At 43.9% G+C, this 23,190-nt stretch overlaps 1 protein-coding gene across 7 annotated transcripts in view; it reads right to left on the minus strand.

Moving 5' to 3' along the window:
• Positions 1–2,469: 2,469 nt before the first annotated feature.
• Positions 2,470–23,190, minus strand: part of LPIN2 (lipin 2) — a 91,078-nt gene continuing 70,357 nt past the window's right edge. For all 7 annotated transcript variants that reach the window (XM_070220807.1, XM_023647552.2, XM_023647554.2 and 4 more), the window contains 15 exons: positions 22,497–22,623; positions 21,268–21,613; positions 18,088–18,187; positions 14,967–15,154; positions 13,104–13,197; positions 12,602–12,671; positions 11,766–11,855; positions 10,941–11,023; positions 9,808–9,952; positions 9,018–9,166; positions 8,382–8,468; positions 7,297–7,449; positions 6,801–6,915; positions 6,022–6,125; positions 2,470–5,683 (listed from right to left, as the gene is read on the minus strand). In XM_070220807.1, coding sequence (XP_070076908.1) covers positions 5,539–5,683; positions 6,022–6,125; positions 6,801–6,915; positions 7,297–7,449; positions 8,382–8,468; positions 9,018–9,166; positions 9,808–9,952; positions 10,941–11,023; positions 11,766–11,855; positions 12,602–12,671; positions 13,104–13,197; positions 14,967–15,154; positions 18,088–18,187; positions 21,268–21,613; positions 22,497–22,623 — 1,996 coding nt within the window. In that variant the 3' untranslated portion in view covers positions 2,470–5,538. The remainder of the gene's footprint in view (positions 5,684–6,021; positions 6,126–6,800; positions 6,916–7,296; positions 7,450–8,381; positions 8,469–9,017; positions 9,167–9,807; positions 9,953–10,940; positions 11,024–11,765; positions 11,856–12,601; positions 12,672–13,103; positions 13,198–14,966; positions 15,155–18,087; positions 18,188–21,267; positions 21,614–22,496; positions 22,624–23,190) is intronic.

Below are 23,190 nucleotides of genomic sequence, written 5' to 3' on the forward strand. Positions count from 1 at the left end.
TTAGCTCCAGGTGGTCTCTGCTCATCAGGTTGGTAATATCTGCTGGCCAATCAAGTGCCACTGGGGGAGGCAAGTCCACTAGAGCTGCAGGGAAAGATGTGGACGCTAGAAGCCAGTGTCCTTTGCCTAGAATCAAGCCACCAGATACTCCCATGCTGTAAAAGTTTGAGTTTCCAGGACTGTTTGCAAATGAGATTTCAGGGTGGCCACTGGACACTTGAGAGAGGAGCCTTCTTCCTTGTCCCCTCCTCAGCTAGGGACCAGTGACCGAGTATTGAAGGCCTGCTGTTGTAGTATTTTAAAGTCTGGACCTCTCCGTCCAGGAGGGGAGGGAGAAGGGCCTTCTCATCCTCTGCTTCTCCAGCTGGGGCTCTGGCTAACCATGGCTGCAGTTACTGCTGGCTGACCTAGAAACGACTCACGGAAAAAACCCCAATGCGTGGGGCCAGCCCCGTGGCCGAGTGGTTAAGTTCTCGCGCTCCGCTTCAGTGACCCAGGGTTTCGCCAGTTCGGATCCTGGGTGCCGACATGGCACAGCTGGTCAGGTCATGTTGAGGTAGCGTCCCGTGTGCTACGACTAGAAGGACCCACAGCTAAAATATACAACGATGTTCCAGGGGCGGGGGGTGGTGGGGCTTTGGGGAGAAGAAGAATAAGAAAAAAGAAAAAAATTGGCAACAGATGTTAGCACAGGTGCCAATCTTCTAAAAAAAAAAAAAAAAAACCCCAATGCGGCGGAGCCTCTTCAGGAAGACCCAGCTGGCACACGCACACACGCTGTCCTCGTGCTCTCACACCCCCTCTTAGAAACCTTAGCGCCAAAGGGACAAATGCTCAGCCAGAAAGACAGGGACCAGAAAATAGGTAGATAGTGACAATTTTCCTTTTTTTCTACTCCATAGATGAGAAATCTCTGGGGCACCAAGTAAAACTTAGTCCTTCTCTCTCAGTGCATCTTGACAATTCATTTACCAAAGAAGGTGAATTTCAGCTCTTGTGTATCCATGATAGGCTAATATATGAAGTCTAAGCAGGTCCTGCAGTTTCTTCATGATAAACTAGGACGAAAGCTGGACCACAGCCCGGGTAGGAGGCGGCATCTTTGGAAGGGAAAGGCCGTTCTTTTGTACAGAGAGAAAATGCAAGGTTGGCTGAGCTCTGGGCTGCAGGAGACTCAGAGCAGGCCCTTGCAGAAGTCAACAGCCCTTAAGCTGTGCGTCCGTGAGTGAGACGTACGAACCAGGCCTAGGACTTAATCAGGCACAAGGTTACAACTTCTAAAATAAAGTTGTGGCGGAGAAAAAGGTCAGGGCACTTCTTAAGATACGCAGAGACAGGACTGGGACAGTCTCCCCCCACATGCAACATTAGCAAATGGCCTCATTTAAATGATTAAAGGCAACAAAACACCACCAGCAATAAAGAATGCAAATCAGTGCAAATTGCATTGGAAACCATTTCCATGTTAGCACATTAATCTAGCTTTCTCAGTGACCCCATCATCTTTTGAACTGTTTCAATCTATTTGCAGTTTGAAAGGAAAGGAGTATTTGTGATCAGAGAGGCAGACCCAGGTCCATGCCCGTGGATTTGAACCGTGGCTTTGCATGCATCCAAATCCACTTTCTACATGTATATACGTGTTTTCCCTCTACTGTCCTATCAGCGGGAAGGAAGAAGGGAGGACACACACAGAGCGTGGCAGAAGGGAGACAGGCTCTCGGAGCCCGGGGATGGGACGCACGCTGCTCCTCCCTGAAGCCGTTTAGAGTAGAAGCCATTTCTTTTAAAATCAACTTCCCTGTTTGAGCCCTTCCTTTCTACTCCCAACGTTCCCTTCACCTGGGCCTCTCACCCAGCCATCGTGTCACGTAGCAGCAGCATGAAATGAAAGCTTTTCCGTGCTTCAGGGCACACTCGCAAGGAGGGACGCTGGGATTCGCCGTGTTCAGCATCTGCTGCATCTGGTAGGGCCCAGCAATCTGAGGGGATAAAAACGCCCTGATTTAAACAACATGAAATTAACATGTGGGGTGTGTTTTGATCCAAGATCCCTTTGACTCTCCTAGGCTGATGCAAACATCAGGATTGCTAAGTGGCATTCACCCTGAGAAGGGTTTAGTGAAGGTGGGGTGGCAAGGGCTCTGAGCAGGACTCTCGGGACCCCTGAAGGGCCGAGGGGTGGGAGGGGAGCACAGCCCAGACGACAGCACTGAGACGAACCAGAAACTACATATGTCTGAGTGAATCATCTCCTGGCAGAGGCTACAGAGCGAGAGGTTAGTTCCTGTGGGTGTAGCCTCACTTTTGGAGTCTGGTTTTATAAAAATAAGCACCAAAAAGAAGTCCTTTCTGTAGACAAATTTGAGTGTCAGGAAAGATCAAAATGCTAATTTATGGAAATTACCAATTTTTGGCAAGAGTATAGAGAAGATGGTTTAACTCCCCTGAAGAAAAGAGTCAAACGCATTCAGTTTACATTTGTTTATTGTTGTAACATTTTGTTTCGAACATCAAACACTGCACCAAAATAGCCATTTATCTCGACAATTGTCTTTGCCATAACTAAGAGTACTGATGTTTACAATTAATTTCTGACAACTTAAAACTTATTAGTGGCATTGCTGTCTAATAATCAAATACTTCACCATAAACCGAATGTAATTATTAAATTAAAAGAGCAAAGTTTCCCCTCCCTTTCTTATCTTCCAAACAAACCAAAAAAGTAGCTTTCACCTGGAAAGAGCACTTACTCTAAACAAGAACTTAATTTCAACCAATTTCATTAAACCTAGCATGCTCTAAAACAGGGGAAAACAAGGCTTCCCAGAGTAAATATGATGATACTGCAAAAGACAAAATTTCCTGGAAGGGTCTGTATTCACCAACTTAGAAAAAGAGAGTTTACTTTCTACCTATTTTTAAAAGGTCTCGCCTGCACCTTCAAACTCGCGCCCCAGCAGGGCGGGGTGCGGTCTCTCAGGGCACGCGTCCTTCCCAGGCAGGCAGCCGGCTGTTGTTCCTCAGCTCTTCTCCCTCTGATTGTCAGCAGCTTTCGTTTTAGGATATCACACTAGTAAGTTTTTTCTTTTTCCAGTTGAAAACTATGCAGATCTTTTTAAGCACAGCAAACAGTACTCACACATGGGGCTGAGTTCGCATGCTCTGGGCCCACACGTGTACTTGCTAACGCCTGCCGGAGAGGCGGGTGTCGACAGCACAGCTGCACAAGCTTCAGCACATGGACATCAAGGCAAACACTAAAGTCAGGTTGAACTGGAAAGAGGGAATGGGCCATGGCTATGTCAGCAGTGGGGCAGCCGAGAGAATGGCTTGGCAGAGCCCAGTCTGCCTGCAGTCTCCCGGGGATCCCGCCCATCACCGAAGGCAGCTCAAGGCTAACGCTTCAGCGTTCGCTCACCATCGTAAGGGTCTGTGTACAAACACACTCGAGGGCATCTCTCTTTCACAGAAAGAACAAATGTCATTTGTACCAAATGGCAACGGATTTTCAGCACAAACTTAATACTTTCCTAACACTATGGTAATAGTAATAGCAATCATCCACTTTCAGCCAGAGGGACTCCTTTAAAGAAGGAAAACGACTCCTCAATTAGTGCATGTACCCACCAGATCAATCTGCAGTGACAAAATAACAAAGTCTAGTGCTTATGGACGCCAGGACAGAGGGAGCACCCTCAACCAGGGCAGGGAGACCTGATTCCTAGGTTGGACACTCTAACAAGGCCCCTGTGTCCAGAGAGAAGAGCTGATGAAGAAAAGGAAACTGTCTCGTCAAAAACTCTTTAAAGGACAACCTAAAAAAAAATACAGAAAGTATACAAGATTTTCTGCACTGCACATATGCAAAGAAGCCCTAGGAAGCTCAGGTTAAGCACAGAAAGCTCGCGTTCTTCCTCTAAAGCAAAGGCGGTGGAGAGAACATGCTGAGGAATCTACGAGACAGACAGATGCTGCTCTGCTAGGATTCTAATTCACCAGCTGGGCAGAACTCCGTATAAATGTAACCCAGTTTCCCTAACCTACTGTACAAAAATGAACTCATTCACTAATTTGTCCTTGAACTACTTAGGATGGGAAGGTTTGCACTGGAGGAAGCGTGTATCGTTCCACCTCTGGGAACACGTGCCTCCAGGTTCTGCCACCGAGAACTACGTTCCAGGGGCTTTACCACTGTCTTTGCATCCAACAGCACTAGGAAAAACGCTGAACAAGTCATTTCAACTCTCCAATCTGGAAAAATAACCACCCCCATTTCTCCATCTCTAGATCAGTATTATTTTGGGTGAAGCACATTAAAACGAGGAGACCCCCAGTCCAAGCACAGGGGAAGGCAGAGGTGGGACTGGAAACCATGCAGAGCGGGGCGCCTGTATCGGCAGCTCCCGCTCTCTGCTCTGGGACTCGGCTCCCTGCCTTCTCACTGACCGAGGCCTAGGTTTGGTCCTTTCTGGTCCCCTGAAAGCCTCCCCTCTACAGCTCTCTTGACTCTAACACTCACTAAGGTGGCGTCAGCACCCAGCCTGACCTCTCCAGGCTCGCGCAGCTCTGGAGGGGCTCATGGGACAGAACCCTCCCTAGTGCTGTCTGCTCAGACTCTGACACGAGCTCATTACAACCAGGCAGAGGCAGAGAGAGAAGGACTCTGCCGGAGCCAATGCACGTGCACATCTGCAGCTCCAAGGCCTCCCTGAAAACAGCTGTTCTCTGTCGTTTAACCAGCTCCCACTGTTAGTACAGTTCTACAGACACTGCATACATTCAGCAAGACCCGTTTCTTCGGGCTAGGTCCAAGACACTACTTCAGGGTCTCTCATCATGGAGTAGTCACAGATAAGGAGGTGATGACCGAAGGGGATTTTCTTCCCCAGAAGCCCACATCTGTGGGGCTGGGATCAGCGGCCCTGGGGCCCGCCCGGCCCGGCCGAGCAGCCGTCCTGCGTCAGTGTAGCAGGGGAGGAGGAGCCCACAGAAGGAACGTGCCCAGGCTGTTTGGACCAACATCACTAACTGGGCCTGCAGCAGTTCAGTGGACCCTGACTGCTACTCTGAAGCAAGCCCTGGCTCTAGAAAGAAACACTCTCAATTCCCCAGTGGAAATTATAACACTTTACTTTGCGCAATGTTTTGGTCCACTCTTATTTAGCTTCTTTTTTCTTCCTTTTAAATTATTCAGTTAAAGGAGCACCCAGTATACAACTTGACACAGAGCATGTGTGAGGACGAACCAGTGACAGGTGCCCAGCCTCCAAGCTCAGGTCCAAGCTCCCTCACTTGTCCCGCCGGGGCGCTGAGCTGCACTGAGCTGCGACCCGGCCAAGTCCATGGAGGTGAAGGAGGGCGGCAGCTCCAGCTCCAGGAGCTCTCTCTGTCCGTGCTAGCGCCTGCCTGGTAACATGTGTCCTGTTCCACACCTGTGGCTCAGAGGAGAGCCCAGTGTCCTCTGTCCAGCAGAACCGCCCGTCGCTTTCCCTTGCTCCGGGCGAGTGACTGAGGGCCTCCGCCCGAGGTGCCTCCTCAGGCCAGGTCATCCAGGTCCACTTTGGGGATCGGGTCTCGCCAGTAGCAGAAGGAGCTGAACTCTGGGCATGGAAATGCAGAATTCTGTTCCTTACTGAGGAGTGGGAATACATGCTCCACGAGCTCGCTCAGTCTGTGATACCTAGGAGAAGGGAGTGGGAAAGAAATGCACTCACTCTTACTTTAAAGTTGATTTAAGAGCACAGGACTGTAGGTTGTAAAGTCAGTTATTCAGATTCCTCAGACTGGCAGGGTCTGAGACACGCCTCGCTTCCCAGGGCACAGTATACCTCTTCACAGTCTAGGATAATCTGTGATCCCATAAATAGCTATCGCAGAGGAGAAGACACCCAGGCAAGGAGGAAAGCCTCCAAAAGGCTGGTATGGTTCTGATACTTCTAGCTGGCCCTGATCCTTACTATCCGTCTGTCCCCAACTTCACTCCTGGCTGCAGGGCGCCAGGCTGAGGAACACACTTACGATGACTTGTTTCCTTTGGTCCTTTCTTGTATTAATTCACCCTTGGGGTTCACAGTGAATATTCTGCAGTCTGGAACTCCAACTTGTGTGTAAGCATAGACATCCTGCAGAAGAAAACATCAAACAGGGTGACTAAGACAGAAGAAATGAGAAGATGCTTCTCTGGTTCCCTGTGAGCCAGAAGAACTGCATAAACAGAAGACTGTCCATGGGAAATGTGGAGCTGGGCACAGTGTGGCTTTGCCACCGAAACTGAGCTTTAGACAAACCTGAGCTAAAGAGTGAAGCCAAACCCAGAGCACGCTTGGGGAGTCAGAAAACTTGGGCACCAAGGAGACGCCAGGGGCCAAGCAGGAGGGGTGACCCGCTGCCTGCCAGAGCCCAGGGGGCAGCCCCTCTGCAGCCTGGGAAGGAGGCAAGTTGAGGAAGTGTTAATGAAGGGTGAGAACTCACGCTATGGTTCTGGGCGGATCCAAGGACGTGGCTTAGAACCACTTAGAACATAAGTCAGAACTGCCTGAGGAAATGGAACTGAAGCCACAGAAACAAAGACAATGTGCCCTTTGTCATATACCAACATTGTGGGGCAGATCTCCACCTACAGGACATCCCCATATGCAGAAATTTGGAACAGATAAAAAGTGGAAACCCATTTAGCAGAATGGACATTCACTTTGCTTATATTAGTTTGGAATTATGACATGGCTATACTCTAAGAAGGACATTTCTCTAAGTTTTACCCACCACGTCAGAATGCGTAGCCCAGAGGAGACACTCACATTGGGACGGTTTCCAAAGGCAGCGTAGAAGGGCTGCTTAGACGGGGCAAACAGATTCTTGATGTCATTCAGACACTCAATTTTGAACTTCTCTGGTTTCTTTTCTATCACTTCCCTAGTGGAAAAAAATACAATTACCAAATTCAGAATGGTAGTTTTCCCTGGTGTGTGGTCCTAAAAAGATTTTAATGCTCACAATCACCTAATTTTTTTAATCCTTTGTAACTGGTACCTTTCTTTCTCCTCTTTTGCTAGTCAATGTGATGATTAAGAAAATCTGATGGGGTTTAAGGAAGGAGAAAACTTGACAACTTGACTTTTCTTGACCATGTGTGACACAGACCAGGCGAGCTGTGTGAGGCAGAATGCTAGGGGGGAGCCAGAGAACCAGGAGACGCAGAAGCTCGAAAACAGACATAAACCCTTCCAACGAGCCTCATGCACACGCATGCACGCTCACACACAGAGGCAGTGCGGATGCCTGCTGGAGAGGTACCTGTGGAAGGCCGAGAACAAGCTGCTGGGGGACAGCATCAGAGGGCCCCGGGGCAAGATCGTGCCCTTGTCATTGACCCAGTGCAGGTAGCCACGGGTCATGTCAGCCATGCCGATGGCACGGGCGGAACAGTACAGAAATTTGTAGCCATTCCTGAAAGAGAACATGTCCTGTTTAGACCATGTGCTTTGCCTAAAGGGAAAAAAGCACTTTCCTTTTAAAAGATCCAAATAAAGTTTCTCTTATTGTGAAAATTGAATTCTTGAATTTAACAGGAAAGTAGTTAGGATTATAAAGATCTCACCTTTCCAGGGAAAACACCACGGGGAAAAATAGAGGTATAGGCAACTAAGGATTATGCTAAATTTACAAGTATTGATGTATCTTCAGCATCTAGTCCACAAAAGCCAGATTACAGAACAGACAAAAATCCTAGGCTATCTTTTAATTATCTGCTATAAAGTAAAGATACAAAGGACCTTATTTATAAAGACAATTTGCAGAACGCAAACCATTCAGTAAAACAAATGGCAAAATTATATCTGGGCAACCGACATACTTATATTATGACATTCTTATCTAACGCTTAAGACACTAATTTTTCAAATCAATTTAACTCGTATGTATTAGGGTCCCACGAAGGCCAAGGCAGTTTTCTCTGACAGAGAGGACCCCATGGGTGACATGTTTCCCTCATGCACGCGTGTATTACCTACTCAACAAAATACAATTTAAAAATATCCAATTGGTAAAAAAGAAAATCGGCTCTCTTGTTAAATTATAGCTAAAAAACTCAATTATGGCTGTAACTATAGATACAGGTAGTGCCTAAAACTCTTCACATTGTGAGAATGCGACCAAAGAAGTTAAACACGTAATGTAATGCCCAGCGCACAGCTCAGGTTCCACAAATGGTGGCTGCCACTCTTCTCTGGGTGAGGTTATAGGAAAGAAGTGGGAAAGAAGAGCAGGAATAGATGGATCATGAACAATTTCCAGGGGCTGATGTATGCTATTTTTCTATAGTTCTTAAAGCAAAATGCCAGCTCACTACGGTGCACTGACATGTGGGACAGGATACCTACTCGTTGATGGAATGGTAGAGCTTTGCTATACCCTGATGAGTCCAGTCTTTACCCAGCTGTGGAAGAATCTGTCCCAAAGCATCCGACCTAAGAGGGTAGAAACAGAAAAAGGCATCAGGAATCGAGCATATAAAGCCAAGTGTTCTCCTGTTTAGTCCAATACCAGCTGCCAACATACACTGGGTGGAGGAGGGGTGGGGACACTCTTCAAAGGCGATCTCGTCACGGCTTATTCAACAGTGATCCCGTCTCCTGCAAATACACCCACCGAGGAACCGCTAAAAGTAGCATCAGACGCGAGAGCCAGATGTTCATTTTCAGAGAGAATTTACAACCACACATCCTCTGTTTCTCTTCCCTAATCTCAACAGCTTCCTAGATTTTTTTTAACACCAGACTTGAGACCAAAGAACTAAATCTTTCCAAAAGTGATTTTTGATGGTACATTTGTAAGGCTCTGCTCATCTCCTCCAACTGTAAAATGACCCTGTGTGGACTGCACCAGGACGTCTCAGCGCATACAGTTTAAAAAACACTCCCAATAGCGGCCAAGGTCAACCCGGCAAGGGACCCCCCACCACACACTGACCTGCACCTCCCCTCCCTGCCACCCACCACGTAAGGGCTCCTGCTTACTTAGTTATTGTTCCATCGATATCTGAAATGATGACCTTGTCATTCCAGTTCCACAGGTAAATGGTCCCTGCGCAGCGGCAGGTACCTTGATACTGGGTTGTAATACTAAACACAACATCATTTGGGCCATCTTGGAGCTTCAGTTTTGCCTTTCATAAAAAGTAGGGGAATAAAGAAAATTACAGAGAGAGAATTTTGAAAACGGTAAATCACTTTGATGGAATTACATGTAACAATTGAAAGTCACATTTTCCAATAATATGCAGTCACTGAGAGATTGCTTAAGATATAACGCTAAGTGAAAAAGTATCCTAATCTCTAAAATATATAAATATACATATGCATGTGTCAATGTATAAAGAATGGAAAGAAATACATAAATATGATAACCGTAATAAAAGAAAAAAAACCGGCCGAAAACATATAGTTTGGAAAGAGTCTGAATATTTACAAAACCACCGCTGGTGTTTCAGGACCCCAGCTCAGGATGGTTTCTGTCACATCAGCACACACCTGGCCCAGTGGAGTGCACACAGCTGGCTCACAACAAGCTCGGCTGAGGGAGAGGCAGCCTGAATGGAGTTTCGGGATTCCAAGAAACTTCTCCAATCCCCCCCCAAAATAAAACCTCTCTGCTCTTCCTGCATACCTAATTAAGACAGCATTTACGCGACCACACACCAGGCAGCGTGCATAAGGCTTTGCACTGGGGAGACAGAAGGGAAGCACATCCGATTCAACAGTTACTAAGTTAATCTGACTGGATCCCCAGGGATCACAGACGACTCACAATCTGGTCTGAGGAGAGTCGAAGAGACTTCTTATATGAGGTCGTGCCGCTGTGGCTCGGGGGCTCTGTGGGGACGGGGTCCACTTTGATTGATTCCTCGAGCTCCTGTGATCCCTCGTCACTCGACGAGTCATCCTCGGCTGACCTATTCAGATCAACCCAGTTACTGAAGAGGCAGCAAGGTGTTTTATTGATGAGAGCTTTTCATTTAGGATCAAGAAAAGAGAAAGATCCTAAATGCATTCTAGAGGTGGGAAGAGTTGTTCCCTGTTTCCCATGTCTGAATATTCGTGTCACGAAGTGTTAAGGCCACCTTCCTCCTCCGTCTCATGATTGACCAGCAGTTACTGTGTGGCCATCACTCGTCATTTTCTACTGTGACCAGTGAATGCTACTAGTCTACTGTCTCTTGTTGAAAAGAATATGTATGTTTCAAAAGACATACATTGTGGAAAATATAATTGTTTATACTGATCTAATAAACTAACAGGAAAGATTTTATACACTCCTTTTAAAAGAAGAGAGTAAAGAGGAAGAAGATGAATGCTCAGGCTTAGACAGACTACTAAATTAAAGAGTCAGGGAGTGGCAGGAGAAGAAAGCATCTGACTGGGGGAATACAAGGCTGGCAGAGACCAGGCTGGGGTATCTGATGGGCCTCCTCTCAGGGTAGGCCAATCCAATGTCCAAAGGGGTGCTACTTCTTCCAAGAGGTTAAGTGAACCCGTGCCCACTGTGAGATTCTCCTTCATATCTCCTTCTGCACCTGACAGGAAGCAGGGGGCAGAGGCCCCGGAGGCAGTGCATCTTAAGACTCCTCGAGACCGCCTCCCAGAGGCCTGCATTTCGCAGGCCTCTGCTTCCATGGCTCCAGGATGGGAACAAGGTATTTTGGAAGCAGTGATGAGCATATTTACTCCTCTGAGCTGATAATATTTTTTAGAAAAGCAGAAGTTATCATCTGCTAACTACCTGAGTGGCACAAACAAGCCACTTATTGTCATGTATGTCCACAGGAGAAAGATGTTTCTGACTAAGAATTAAACAAAACTGCCCAAATCAACCCAAATGCAACGGCTAAAGCAGGCGTAGCCCAAGCGCTGTGGGCCTGGAGGAAGGACAGGCGCCCCCACCTGCCACTGGCCGGCTCCTTTGCGCCTGACGGCAGGTCACTTGTCGGCAGCACCTCGGATTTCCCTTCCTTGGCCTCCGGCAGCTAAAACAGCAAGAAAGTAATGGCAACGTGCAAATTTTCCCCAGTGACAAGCAAAAACTCAGCAGCAGCCCTCTCCAGGAACAAGCAAAACTGCTTTCTTAATCCACAATTTAACAATGCTTAAGAAACAGACTTTCTCTAGTTTGAGCCAAAGAACAGAAACCTGAGACAGAAGTCATATGCTGCTACACAAAAAGCTGTCACTACAAATCCAGAAGTAAAAATTTTAAAAGAGCACCATTTCAAGTCACAAAGTATAACACAACTGGCCCACACTCGCGAGGGCCACAGCAGGGACACTGGGACTGCAGAGTAAGTGTGCCTGGTGTCGCTGCCCGCTGTGCAGCAGAACAAGCTCAACTTCTGTGTGGAAGGTGTGGCAGCAAAGGGGAAAGGGCAAGGGCTTCGGAAGGGGACTGGAGGCCAAACCCGAGCTCCAGCCCTCACAGGTATGTGCCCTCGGTGTCACGCTGCTTCAGCTCCTCATGCCCAAGTCTCCTGACCTATAGAATGAGAACTCAAACGTCTACACTGCTGGGCTCCGGGGAGGTGAGAGTAACGCAAGTAAAGCATCCAGCACAGAACCTGCACGTTAGCTGTTCAAAAATGGTGACTATTATCATTGTAGAAGAGCATTACACAGCCCAAATTGACTTTCTCATGCTTGGCAAAAAGGCTTTTTGTCTAAATGAGAGATTCCCTTCTTTCAGCCCATGGGAAGGAGTGCCTCCAGGTCACTTACCTGTTTGGTCATGCTTTCTCTCTTACGCCAAAACCACCAGCGACCAGATTTCTTTGGCATCTTATCTTTGACCCAGGACTCGACTGTGGCCTGGAAACAATCAACCTGGGTCAGTCTAGCAACCTGTTGGTCACAAAGCCCTGGACTACTTTCTACCTTAGCCTGCAGGATGGTGCCTTATTATGGAACATGAGCAATGCTTGCCACACCTCCCAAACTCCTCCAGAGTGTTCAACTCCTCTGAGAGACGGAGTATCCTCTCTCGTGGCAGCATGGCTTCGTGGCATTCTGTGGCGAGACAGGTAGCTGGCTATGTAGGAGCAGCCCCCTTAGGGGCTGGTGGTGGGCTGCTCTCACTTCTCTACCCTTGACAAATGTGGTTCTCATGCGTTCTGAGGACCAACCAGGACAATGATGTCTTCTTGGTGGACAGATTCAAGGCAAACCTTCAGGTTCTACATAACAGGCTTACTCGTCCCCATTTGACCTAACCACAATGATATTAAGCTTCTGGGGGCCACAGCACCCTCTTCTTCCTGCTTCTTTCCATGTTAATGAGAGGAAACTTTCTTCATTCATTCTATATTTAACTAACAATTAGTAAAATCTCTCAACTTTCATACATAACCAGAAACTGGTATAAATATCTTGTAAAAATGACAAAGATGTGGCAGCCCAGCTAATTTTCTAGATTTGGGGCATGAGGTAATTTGAGTGGGCACATAGAACTCTTTGGATCTTTTATCATATGAATTTTATATTAAATATAGATTTTTTTCTAAGTTCTATATGCTGTAGATATTTTTGAAAAGGCAACAAACAGTGGATCCTCTCACCTTAGGCAAACTCTTCTGGAACACTTGCAAGCTAAGGATCATGGGAGCAGCCAAAGCCCAGTTATAGTAACTGTGAGAAATAAAGATTGTGCAAACCATTACACAGAGAGAGGAGAGAGTGAGAGAGAGAAGGGGGTAGAAAGGGAGGGAGGAAGGGAGCAGAGGGGGAGGGTAGAAATAACAGGAAATTCCTTATTCTTTTCAATGAAAAGATGATCAGCTAAATTTTTTGTCACATGAGTAATCTTTGCTTTAAGCCAAACTTCTCTGAATAGAAAAGCAGTAAAATCTATACAACAGAATAACATTTCAGTGCCTTATTTAAAAATGAAGTTGAGGCTTCACTTTCACTACCAAGTCACTGCCCATTATAGGAGCCCACTGCTCATTTATAGGAGATGGTATATTTTATGGCAAGAAAAACGGTGATGGTTAAAAAGAGCACTTGGAAAAAGAGCACTCCAAGAGTATTTAACAATTATAAAAGCAAGATTGCACTTACCGGTTATATATCCGTATTACAAGGTTAGGATTGTCTATAAGTCCAGGGTTTTCTGCAAATTCATGATAAGTAATGATATGCTCCATGAATTTTTCTGCAATGGAAAACAATGATCAATTTGGTCAGAGATGACACAAATTCCCATAGGAGATGATCACAATGCTCTCTGCATTGACAGCACTACAGGATAAGTCCTTTTTTAAAAAACCTATTTTTATATCCGTCAAAAACAAAATGTCAGACACTTTTTTCCCCAGGGCAAGAAAGAACAATTCCTTTCTACCCTCTCCCTCTTCCACCACTCCTCCCCCAGTGTAAAAAATAAAACAACAAAACGAAGCAAAACAAAAACAAGAGATATGCCAGAGAATTTTAAAAGGAAAATAGATTACAGATGTGGCCAGAGAGAGAGGAAGACACACACACACGTGTATACACACACACTGTATAACTAATGAAAAACTGAGAATTTCATTCCCATCAAAGGGAGACACTCTTTACTGGCAGGCAACTGCATAACTGGGGAATATTCATGGGGGTCTCACAGCTTTAAATGCGTGCTACAGTAGAAAACAATCAAAATGTCTTACAATTGCTTGGAGAAAGAAATTCACACACACCAGAATTCGAGTTGGGGTCTGTCTAGAAATAAATCCCAGGTTCTTGCAGAATGAATGAGGGTTTTGCGTGAATTTTTGTACCCTGTTCCTAAACCTGCGTTCTAGGAGATCCAGGCTAACAGAAATTTCTCACTGGGATGGTTCCTCCTGGTAATTTGTGTATTATTTACTTTTACTTGCCATTTCTGCCTCCTCCAATAACAAACTCTACCTAAGTTACCAATACTTTCCTAAAAAGCATAAAATTTACTGTTCATATAAATTGTATATTTTCCACATCCCTACACCTAAATTTTAAGTGAGGGCTTATGAGGATTATAATAAGAATGTGACCTATTTAATTTCATCCTTAGAAGATACCATTGGCTGTAACACACTCAATCTCTTGCAAAAATTAAAATTAATAAATAGAATTAAGAGATGGAGAAGAGAGGCATAACGAGCCCACTATGATCCTAAAAAGAAGAACGTTGAGGAAAGCAGAGCTGTAAGGCTCCGGGCACCCAGTCTGCCATATGCAGGCCTTCAGCTGCTCTGGGGTGAGAGAAGACAAAAGATGATGCTAGCCATGGAAAGAAAACCTTTCCTTAGAGGAGAATCATTCAAGGGCCACCAGCCAAAGTGAGGAAATATTAAGAGTTTAGTTTACAAAGGAAAGTAAAACCAAAAAGGCCTAAGAACTTGGGACAAACGCACGCTGGTGCCCAGCCCACAGCAGAGGCGTCTGTATGACCTCTGCTAAACAAGCTCCTTCCTTTCTCTTGAGCAAACTTCACTCTCCTGGCCAACTCTGAAGACTGAGACAGAAAGTAATCCCTTCTACTTTTTGCCAGAAAGAACATTTACTCAGTGGATAATCAATTTCAATAACTTCAGGCCCTACTCTCATGTCTAAGGCCCTGTGCTTTCCAGGAGGACAGCTGGAACCCAGTCCCACAAATATTTCAACAACTTTACAGACGAGAAAACAACACAGTGTGAGCTGACCTTGGCTCAGCAAACAGGGTGGCCTGAGAACTCTCAACCTCTTAATGTGAAATGCAGCCTTCAAGGCACCCCCGTCAGCCAAGCCATTTATCTGTAATGTCACTCCACATGAGGTACCTTAAATGAGGGGTTAAGGTCTGACATTAAAGGGAGATCACCTGTTACCTGCACAAGATCGCTAAAGAATTTCACACCCTGAAGTGGCAGAACCGCAGGTTTTCTATCAAGCAACGGCAGGCACAACTGCCTCGTGTACCTTTAGAAATTTCTCCGTTCTCACTGAGGCCCCCACAAAGGGAGAGGGTGACGTCGGGCAAGTCCATGGTAGAATCCAAGAGGCACTCAGTGCCACTATCAGCGGCCGCGCTTCCCACGGACTGTGGGGACTGGGAGCCAGAAGGCGTGTCAGACTCGGGCCACTGCCTGGAGACGGGGTCTGATTCACTGTGGCAGGGGATGGGGAGAAGAGGATTTGCCTTATTACAACTTCTTGTATTCCTAGCTTACTACGTGGTTCTCTGAGGGCTTGAACCAAATTAACATACCCCCTTTAAAAAGGAACAGATTGACCAACAATCAGACATAGCTTTTCTTAGGTGGTGTTTAGAATCATAGCATAAATGACATTAAAAATAAATAACCTAATAGCACTACTGAGGAATTAACTGTGAATACAGTAAATATGTCGCAAAAACCACTTCAGTTATTCATAATAATGCAACCTTTTTAACCATGGCCTTTCTGATTTTAATTAAAGGAGTAAAAGAGTTACAAGCATTTATTTACATTTCCATGATGAAAATGACAGAGTAATTAAGAAAAATCTGATGTTTGGAAACCTTTTGATCCTAATTTCCTAGAAAAAGCTGTGGTACATATACATCCTGTAGAAAATTACTGTAGTCCAGGGCTGTTTTATTTTTAAAAACAAGGCTTTTCTAAATTCATCTGTTACTTCACAAAATAGAACAAAGAAATTAAGCAAGAGAAAAATTTCAGGAGGCCAGACCCACCTTGAAGAACTATACTGAGAAAGAAACTAGAGACAAACCGTTCTGACAGCAGAGAGGGCCAGGGCTGAAGACAGGCTTACTCAGTATTTTCACTTTTCTAGATGGAAAGGCACAGAGCCAGGTTTTGGTAAATGATCCTAAGGGAAACTTTCTGTAATGGAGCGTAAATTTGAGAGGAAAACATGGAAATGGAACCTTAAGTCTCTTAATCATGAATGTTTACTGCTCTACACCCTTTGAATGGTTATTTACTGTCACACTGAGATACTGCTCTAGAATTTTCAAATTCTTTTATTTTATTCAAAAAGTCGGTATATTTAATGTATGCAATCAATGTATGTAATCTGGTGAAGTTAGATGATCTCTAGAAAAATCTCAAATTTGAGCAGTAGGTGGCAGCAAAGTACAGATATGTCATAAATGGAAAAGTTCAAAAGCTGTTATGTTTGCGTTTGAACCAAGAAAAGATTTAGGTTTTTGGAAATTTTCTTCTCTTAACAGCAATGCATACCCATACCACAATATTGAGATTAAATGGAATAGCAGTAAGTTCTCCTCACCGGAAATGGTGAAAAAGCCAAAGCCCACCTGAAGCAGAAAACCTGTTGTTACACTGGGGTTGAGGGGCAGGGCCAACCCCAGGGGAAAACAAACAGAAGGCTGCTGTGTGTTCACAAACTCGCATCTCCTCCTCCTTGGCACAGGGCCAGGTCCCCTTACAGTCAGGTGTGGCCAGGTGACCGTGTGACCAAGTTGTCAGACAGGGACAGAGGGGTGCTGTGCCCTTCCCCAGCCTGGCCCCGGAAAGCTCCCCTCTGCGATTCTCTGTCCCTTCCACAGGGGTCCTGCCAGGGTGGCGGAGCCTCAGGGTGGAAAGAGCTTGTGCTCCTGAATCCCCATGTGCAAGGCCTCCCACCAAACACTGGCTCTGGAATATCCCACGAGCAAGAAACAAACTTGAGCTGTGGTAAGCCACCAAGGTCTTGAGTTTGACCAGACAGAGCAGCTAGTATTACCCTAACCAGTGTAACCTCCAAACACAGGGAGGATGCCACCTGACTCAACACGTCGCCAAATCCACAGGAGTAACGTGATTTATATTTAGCTATAATTATAAATACCGGATATTCAGTCAAGATGACAATGATCACGATGACAACAAAATAATTGATTACAAGGATCACAACAGTCTATCTTTAAGTATTTAAGAAATGTTTCCAGAAATAATTCATTCATGAGGTAAGAGCTTGCTTGCTGTGTGGCAGTGACCCCCCACAGTCAAAGTCTAACAGAGCACAGCAAGGTCCCATTGCATTAGTCACTCTCATTGTTTGAAAAGGAAACTAAGAAATCTACCTTAGGGATACCAAAGTAAATAAACGATTAAGGACAGGGAAATATGATGATTCTAAGACAGCTTACATTTTAACAAAAAATGGAGCAGTTTCAATGTTCTCACCCTAAAAACCCAACTGTTACTTATACAAAGTAGACATTTTGAGACAAATTTAGGGCAGAAAGCTAGGAAGGAGTTTTAAGGACCTTCCAAAAATATATATAAAAAATTTAAATATCTTGTCAATCTTTCTATTTTAAATAAAAACAATGAAATGTTTTTCAATAACTTATTTAAAAGTATTTAATCATGTATGCCTACAGTTCAGTATATCCAAGCCATACTTCCGTGGGGCAAAGTAAATTGGTTTTTGTAATCATAGAGTATTATAATGGAATTTCCCTAAGAATGGAGATGAACTTGGGAAAACAGTACACATATATCATATCTGAGGCGTTAGAGTTATTCAAAGGGGAAACTTGTGAGGTAGGCCAGGGAAGTGTGACAGTAGGGTGAGCTCTAGGGATGTGGGGGGCAGAGGCCAGCTGGAATGGTGCCTCACCAGACCTGGGCCCGAGTTCAGAAAGCCTGGGAGCTCAGACTCACTGAAGGAGTGAAGGCATTCCTCGTAAAATGTTTTCAAATAAAGATATATTACCTTTAAAACGCATAATAAAATAAATGCTAATGAATTTTCCGAAGCATCTTGAGTTTGGATTAATGCCTGTAAGGAGTGCTAATCTAACGTCATACCCACTGCTACATCCTTATGTAGGTTTAACTAATGCACCTCTTCTCCTTCCATTGAAAATTTCTTCATATTAAATAGGTAAATTATTAGTTTCAAATCACTATTGTCCAAACAACACATATACAATTTCTGGATTTTCCAAAATCTGAAGCAATCATCCAACTTAGCTAAAAGACACCATCATCCTGCTCTTTTTTCTCAGACAAAATGTTTTGCTCTCAAAATAGCTACAATATTTCAGAGCTGTTCACCTCTCAACATAGAAAGAATACTCTACCTTTTAGGGAAATAGAGAGCTGCAACTTCAGGTTCTAGAGCCTTTAAATCATCTAGGTAAATATCATCAGGTCCCTGGTGTTGGCTTCTCTTGTGGACACCTGTTCTCATAGAAAAAACACACCAGAGAGAAGAACTTGGTTATCCTTCATTTACAACTCTGCAGGAAAATAAAGGTTTGCAAATAATAAAGCTGACCATGATGAGAACTGCATTTTATTTTAAAGGTGTTAACTAACCTTTGCACTTGTGTTGGTTCTCAACCATTCATGAAATCGAAGAGAAATTCAGTGTCACACACATAACAGTTGCTCAATGAACATATACTAATTTGCTCATTCTTTCATTTGCTGTTACATGAATAATCCTAGCCTTTAAATCATATTTGATGATAAAGTTTTTTCATATTTACAGTATGAATAAGCACAACCAAATCTGATGAAATCACCGGCATTGAGCAACCATTGTTCTAAAACCATGAGGGAAAGGTTGTTGGGGAACAGAATGGTGACAGGGTGCCAAAGCATTACCACATATGACCTTCTGATTGCAAAAGAGAAGTCCTTTATGATAGACAAATCTGGCAGACAATACCTTAAATGATCACATCTAGAATCACTAATAGTGGGACATTTTAAGGTGTAATATGAAGTACCCAATATATCCCATAAAGTAATCCTCAAAACATAAAAAATATTTAACGCACATCTAATTAAGCCTCTATATCTGTACTGCCCACTAGGGTAGTCACCAGCCACAAGTGGCAACTGAACACCTGAAGTGTCCTAGTGTGAAGTGAGGTTATGCAAAATGTGTTAAAAAATGTATAAAACACACACCAGATTTCCAAGACTTACTATAAAAATTGTAAAATATCTCAATAGTTATATTGATTATTTGTTAAAACTATAACAGTTTGCGTTTACTGGCTTAGAATATATTACTGAACTTACTATCACTTGTTTATTGTACTTTTTTTTTTTTTTTTTAAAGATTTTATTTTTTTTTCCTTCTTCTCTCCAAAGCCCCCCGGTACATAGTTGTATATTCTTTGTTGTGGGCCCTCTAGTTGTGGCATGTGGGACGCTGCCTCAGTGTGGTTTGATGAGCAGTGCCATGTCCACGCCCAGGATTCGAACCAATGAAACACTGGGCCGCCCGCAGCGGAGCGCGCGAACTTAACCACTCGGCCACGGGGCCAGCCCCCTTTATTGTACTTTTTTAATGTGAGAAGACAACGTTACACATGTGGTTCACATTACATTCCTGTTAGTGCAGTTCTAGAGCTGACTTCCAATCTAAGAAACATGGGGATGTCACCGTGAAGAAAAACAGATAAATCCAGAGCACGAGAAAGGATACAAGACACTTGGCTGAGCTCTTCCAAAGGTCAGCATCATGGGTGTAGAGGGGGAGAGAAGTGTAGTGAGGGAGTGTGTGTATGTGAGAGAGTGAGGGAGCATGTGCGTGTATGGGGGGGATGGGGTTGTTCTAAATAAAAAAGACTAAACATAAAAACCAAATGCAACATGTGAACCTTGATGAGATCTTGGTTTGGAAGGAAAAAACCAGCTAAAAAGCTGTTCTTGGTACATTTGAGGAAACATGAATATGGCTTCTTCAAGATGACAATGGTACTTGTATATAGAAAATGTTCTTATTTTTAGAAAGTGTATCTTGGAATATTTACCAAAATGCCTGCAACTTGTTTCCAAATGGCTTAAAACAATACAAAAATGTATGTGTGTGAGTAGAGAGACAGAGGGACAGAGAGAGAGAGAAAAAGAGGGAGAGAGAAAGCAAAAATGTATAAGAATTTTCCTAATAAACTGTTGTGGGGTGGGGAACGAGGCCAAATGAATGGTGGAAACACTCAGCGCTCCTATGTCTAGTCGGCTCCTACACTACGTACTAAGTTTCCTAGACTAAAACCAAACACTCTCTCTGAAAACTGGATTTTTCCCTCAACATTTCTTCGCGTAGAACACATGGTCTTTGGTTCCAGGAGAAGTGAAAGAGCAGGCACACCAAGTTAAGCTGGGTCATCAGCTGAAAGACCACAGTTGGCCACAAACACCCTCGACAAATTCTTTTCTTTTAAATAAATTATTTCTGAGTGATCCCAAAGGTCCATACCAGTAGTGGATATTTACTAAGCCAGTTTGTGATTATTCAACCTCTGGTGCTAGAATTTTTCAAAAAGTGAAGTAGGTATTTGGCTATATGTGACAATGGGTATTTTTAGTGAGAGTTTTACTTCCCTAAAAATAGGGCCTGAGGCCAATGTTCAGACAGTGAGTATGTTCTGGCTCTTATTGTATCAAGTATCAATGGATAACTTTATATATATATATATATTTTTAAAGATTTAATTTTTTTCCTTTTTCTCCCCAAAGCCCCCTGGTACATAGTTGTATATTCTTCGTTGTGGGTCCACCTAGTTGAGGCATGTGGGATGCTACCTCAGCGTGGTTGGATGAGCAGTGCCATGTCCGCGCCCAGGATTCGAACCAACAAAACACTGGGCCACCTGCAGCGGAGCACGTGAACTTAACCACTTGGCCACGGGGCCAGCCCCAACTTTATATTTTTAAATAGTAAGAACGTTCTGATTTACTCAACTTGAGTTCTAAAAGTGAGGCAGAAATGTTGAGCCAAGAGTTAGACTCTATCTTCTGTCTGTTTTAGAGGGAAATAATCAAAGAAAGAAGAGCACGCATACTGATAATTAGTGTACATTTATTTATATCCCACATTTTGCAAAAAAGTACTTAATTTGGCCTCAACTAACCAGATGTTTCAGATGAAAACATTTTTCTCTAGTCTAATTTTTTGTGTTTAAACACGTATAATGTTTTAGGATTCCACTTCACTTTACTGACAATAAGGTGTCAATAAAGTGGTTAAGTTTACTCATTAACTGATTTGAAAATTGCTGTTTATTTTTTCAATAAATGTTTCTCAAGTGCCACCTGAGCAGCAATGGCAGGGAGGAAGTCAGGGTCCTGCTCCAGCGGAACCTGCAGTGCAGTGGGGGAAGCCACGTTAAACAAGCCATTCGTGTGCGACAGGTTCTGACCAGGGAGTACCAAAATAAAGGCAGCCACCACACGCTATCTGAAACACTGAAATAATTTACCATCTAAATTAGAGGCCCTGAGGCCACTAAACAAATGATTACCTTTCTTCTTTGACGGCGAGTCTACCTTAGCTGCTGGTTTTGATTCTGAGGGAGCCTCCAGCAACAAGGGGTTAGGAAGCTGGTCTGCATCTAACATAGATGAAATCGGAGGTGGCTCCAGGAGAGGTTCGACAAGTCCTGCACCTCTAGTTGCATCGCTCATCTGCTTACACAGGGCTCTGGGTTTGGGTTTCACTATGGTACAGACCGTTTCTCCCATGGAAGCATCCTTTTCAACCTCACTGCTGAGGCTGTCCTCACTTGGAATTACCCGAAAATGGGTATTTTCTGACGGTGTAATCGTAGCTGTCCTAGGATGATGGTCAGATCTGTCTCTTTTGCTGACCTAAAAAAGTGGAATTGTTTAAAAATTAAACTACTTTCAAAGGTGTTTGTTATAATCTATTTCTTAAGCTGGGTGCAGGTAAATGTTTATTTTATTTATAACAACACATTCAGTAAATACATTATTTTGTACGTGTGAAATATTTCATAATTAAGAAGTGGGAAAAAAACTAATAACTGAATTTTGTTCAATATCCTGATATTTATAAAAGAGTTATATTTATACCTGTTCTACTATGAAGAGTTAAACACTGGAGAAGACTGAGGAAATATGACAATTTTTACATACGTAGAGGGAGAATATTCATTTTGATGGAGAAAAGTTGAGTGCTACACGACAATTTAGCCCTGCTTGGTCTACCTCAAGGCTCTTTTAAAACAATGTGAAAGTGGACAGTCAAGTCTCAATGCAATCACACATATTAGCAAAATGTATGTTTTTAAAAAACTAAATTAAATAGAGGGGTTAAGCATTTTCTTTCTCAAGAAATACATCTTACCAATTCTTGGTTCTTTCATTATGAACTGGCAAAAAGCTTTCATAATCAATTTCCTGTTTAAAATTTCAGTGTGGAAATTTTAGTTTCCTTTAGCTACCTTTAGAATTTTCCTTATTAAAATGCTAATTAACAATCAACATTGTTTACTAAATAAAAACACAGACAAAATAATGCTAGGTTCCTTCTGCTGTAAACACATAGTACAAATGTTACGAAAAACATTAAATCTGGATTTACTTACGTAACCACATGAGGGCACTATCATCGTTTATATTCATTCAAGTGAGCTCGCTCAGAAATCGCCCCTGCCCCTTTACTCATGGACGAGGGACTCCTCACATGTTTTTAACTGGACACACTTAACAGGCAAGTAAACCCTAGTACCTTGGTGGACTCTGGGAACCCGCCCCACGTCCACTCCATGTGGGACTCAGATCTGAGCAGGCTCTCGGCAGGTTTCACCTCCAGCTCTGAATCGCTCTTAGGACACACTGCCGTTGGGGAATAGGCGCTGCAAACACAGGACAAAGAAATGTGACAACTTTAAAGTCAGGAACCTCAGTCTTCCTGAGCTCAAGAGATTAAAATAAAGTCTGAATACATCGGCTCTTTCTTAATTTTTTTTAGGAAGATTAGCCTTGAACTAACATCTGCTGCCAATCCTCCTCTTTTTACTGAGGAAGACTGGCCCTGAGCTAACATCCGTGCCCATCTTCCTCTGTTTTATGTGGGACGCCTGCCGCAGCATGGCTTGACAAGCAGTGCCATGTCCCACCTGGGATCTGAACTGGCGAACCCCAGGCTGCCGAAGTGGTACGTGCAAACTTAACCGCTGCGCCACAGGGCTGGCCCCTGAATGTATCAGCTTTATCCTGCAGATATAAAGACTCTATTGAAGGAAATGTCAATGATTTCTTCCACTTGAGTTCTTTAATAATGAAAACAACGCCAACTAGTGTTTATCAAGGATTTGTGACTTACTGGGTCCCCTGTAAACACTGTAAATGCATTATCCCATTTGATTCTCACAAGAAATCAGTGAGAAAGGTAACTTCACAGAAGAGGAGATACATGGAAA

Source organism: Equus caballus, chromosome 8 (assembly GCF_041296265.1).
Source record: "Equus caballus isolate H_3958 breed thoroughbred chromosome 8, TB-T2T, whole genome shotgun sequence".
NCBI classification, from domain to species: domain Eukaryota; kingdom Metazoa; phylum Chordata; class Mammalia; order Perissodactyla; family Equidae; genus Equus; species Equus caballus.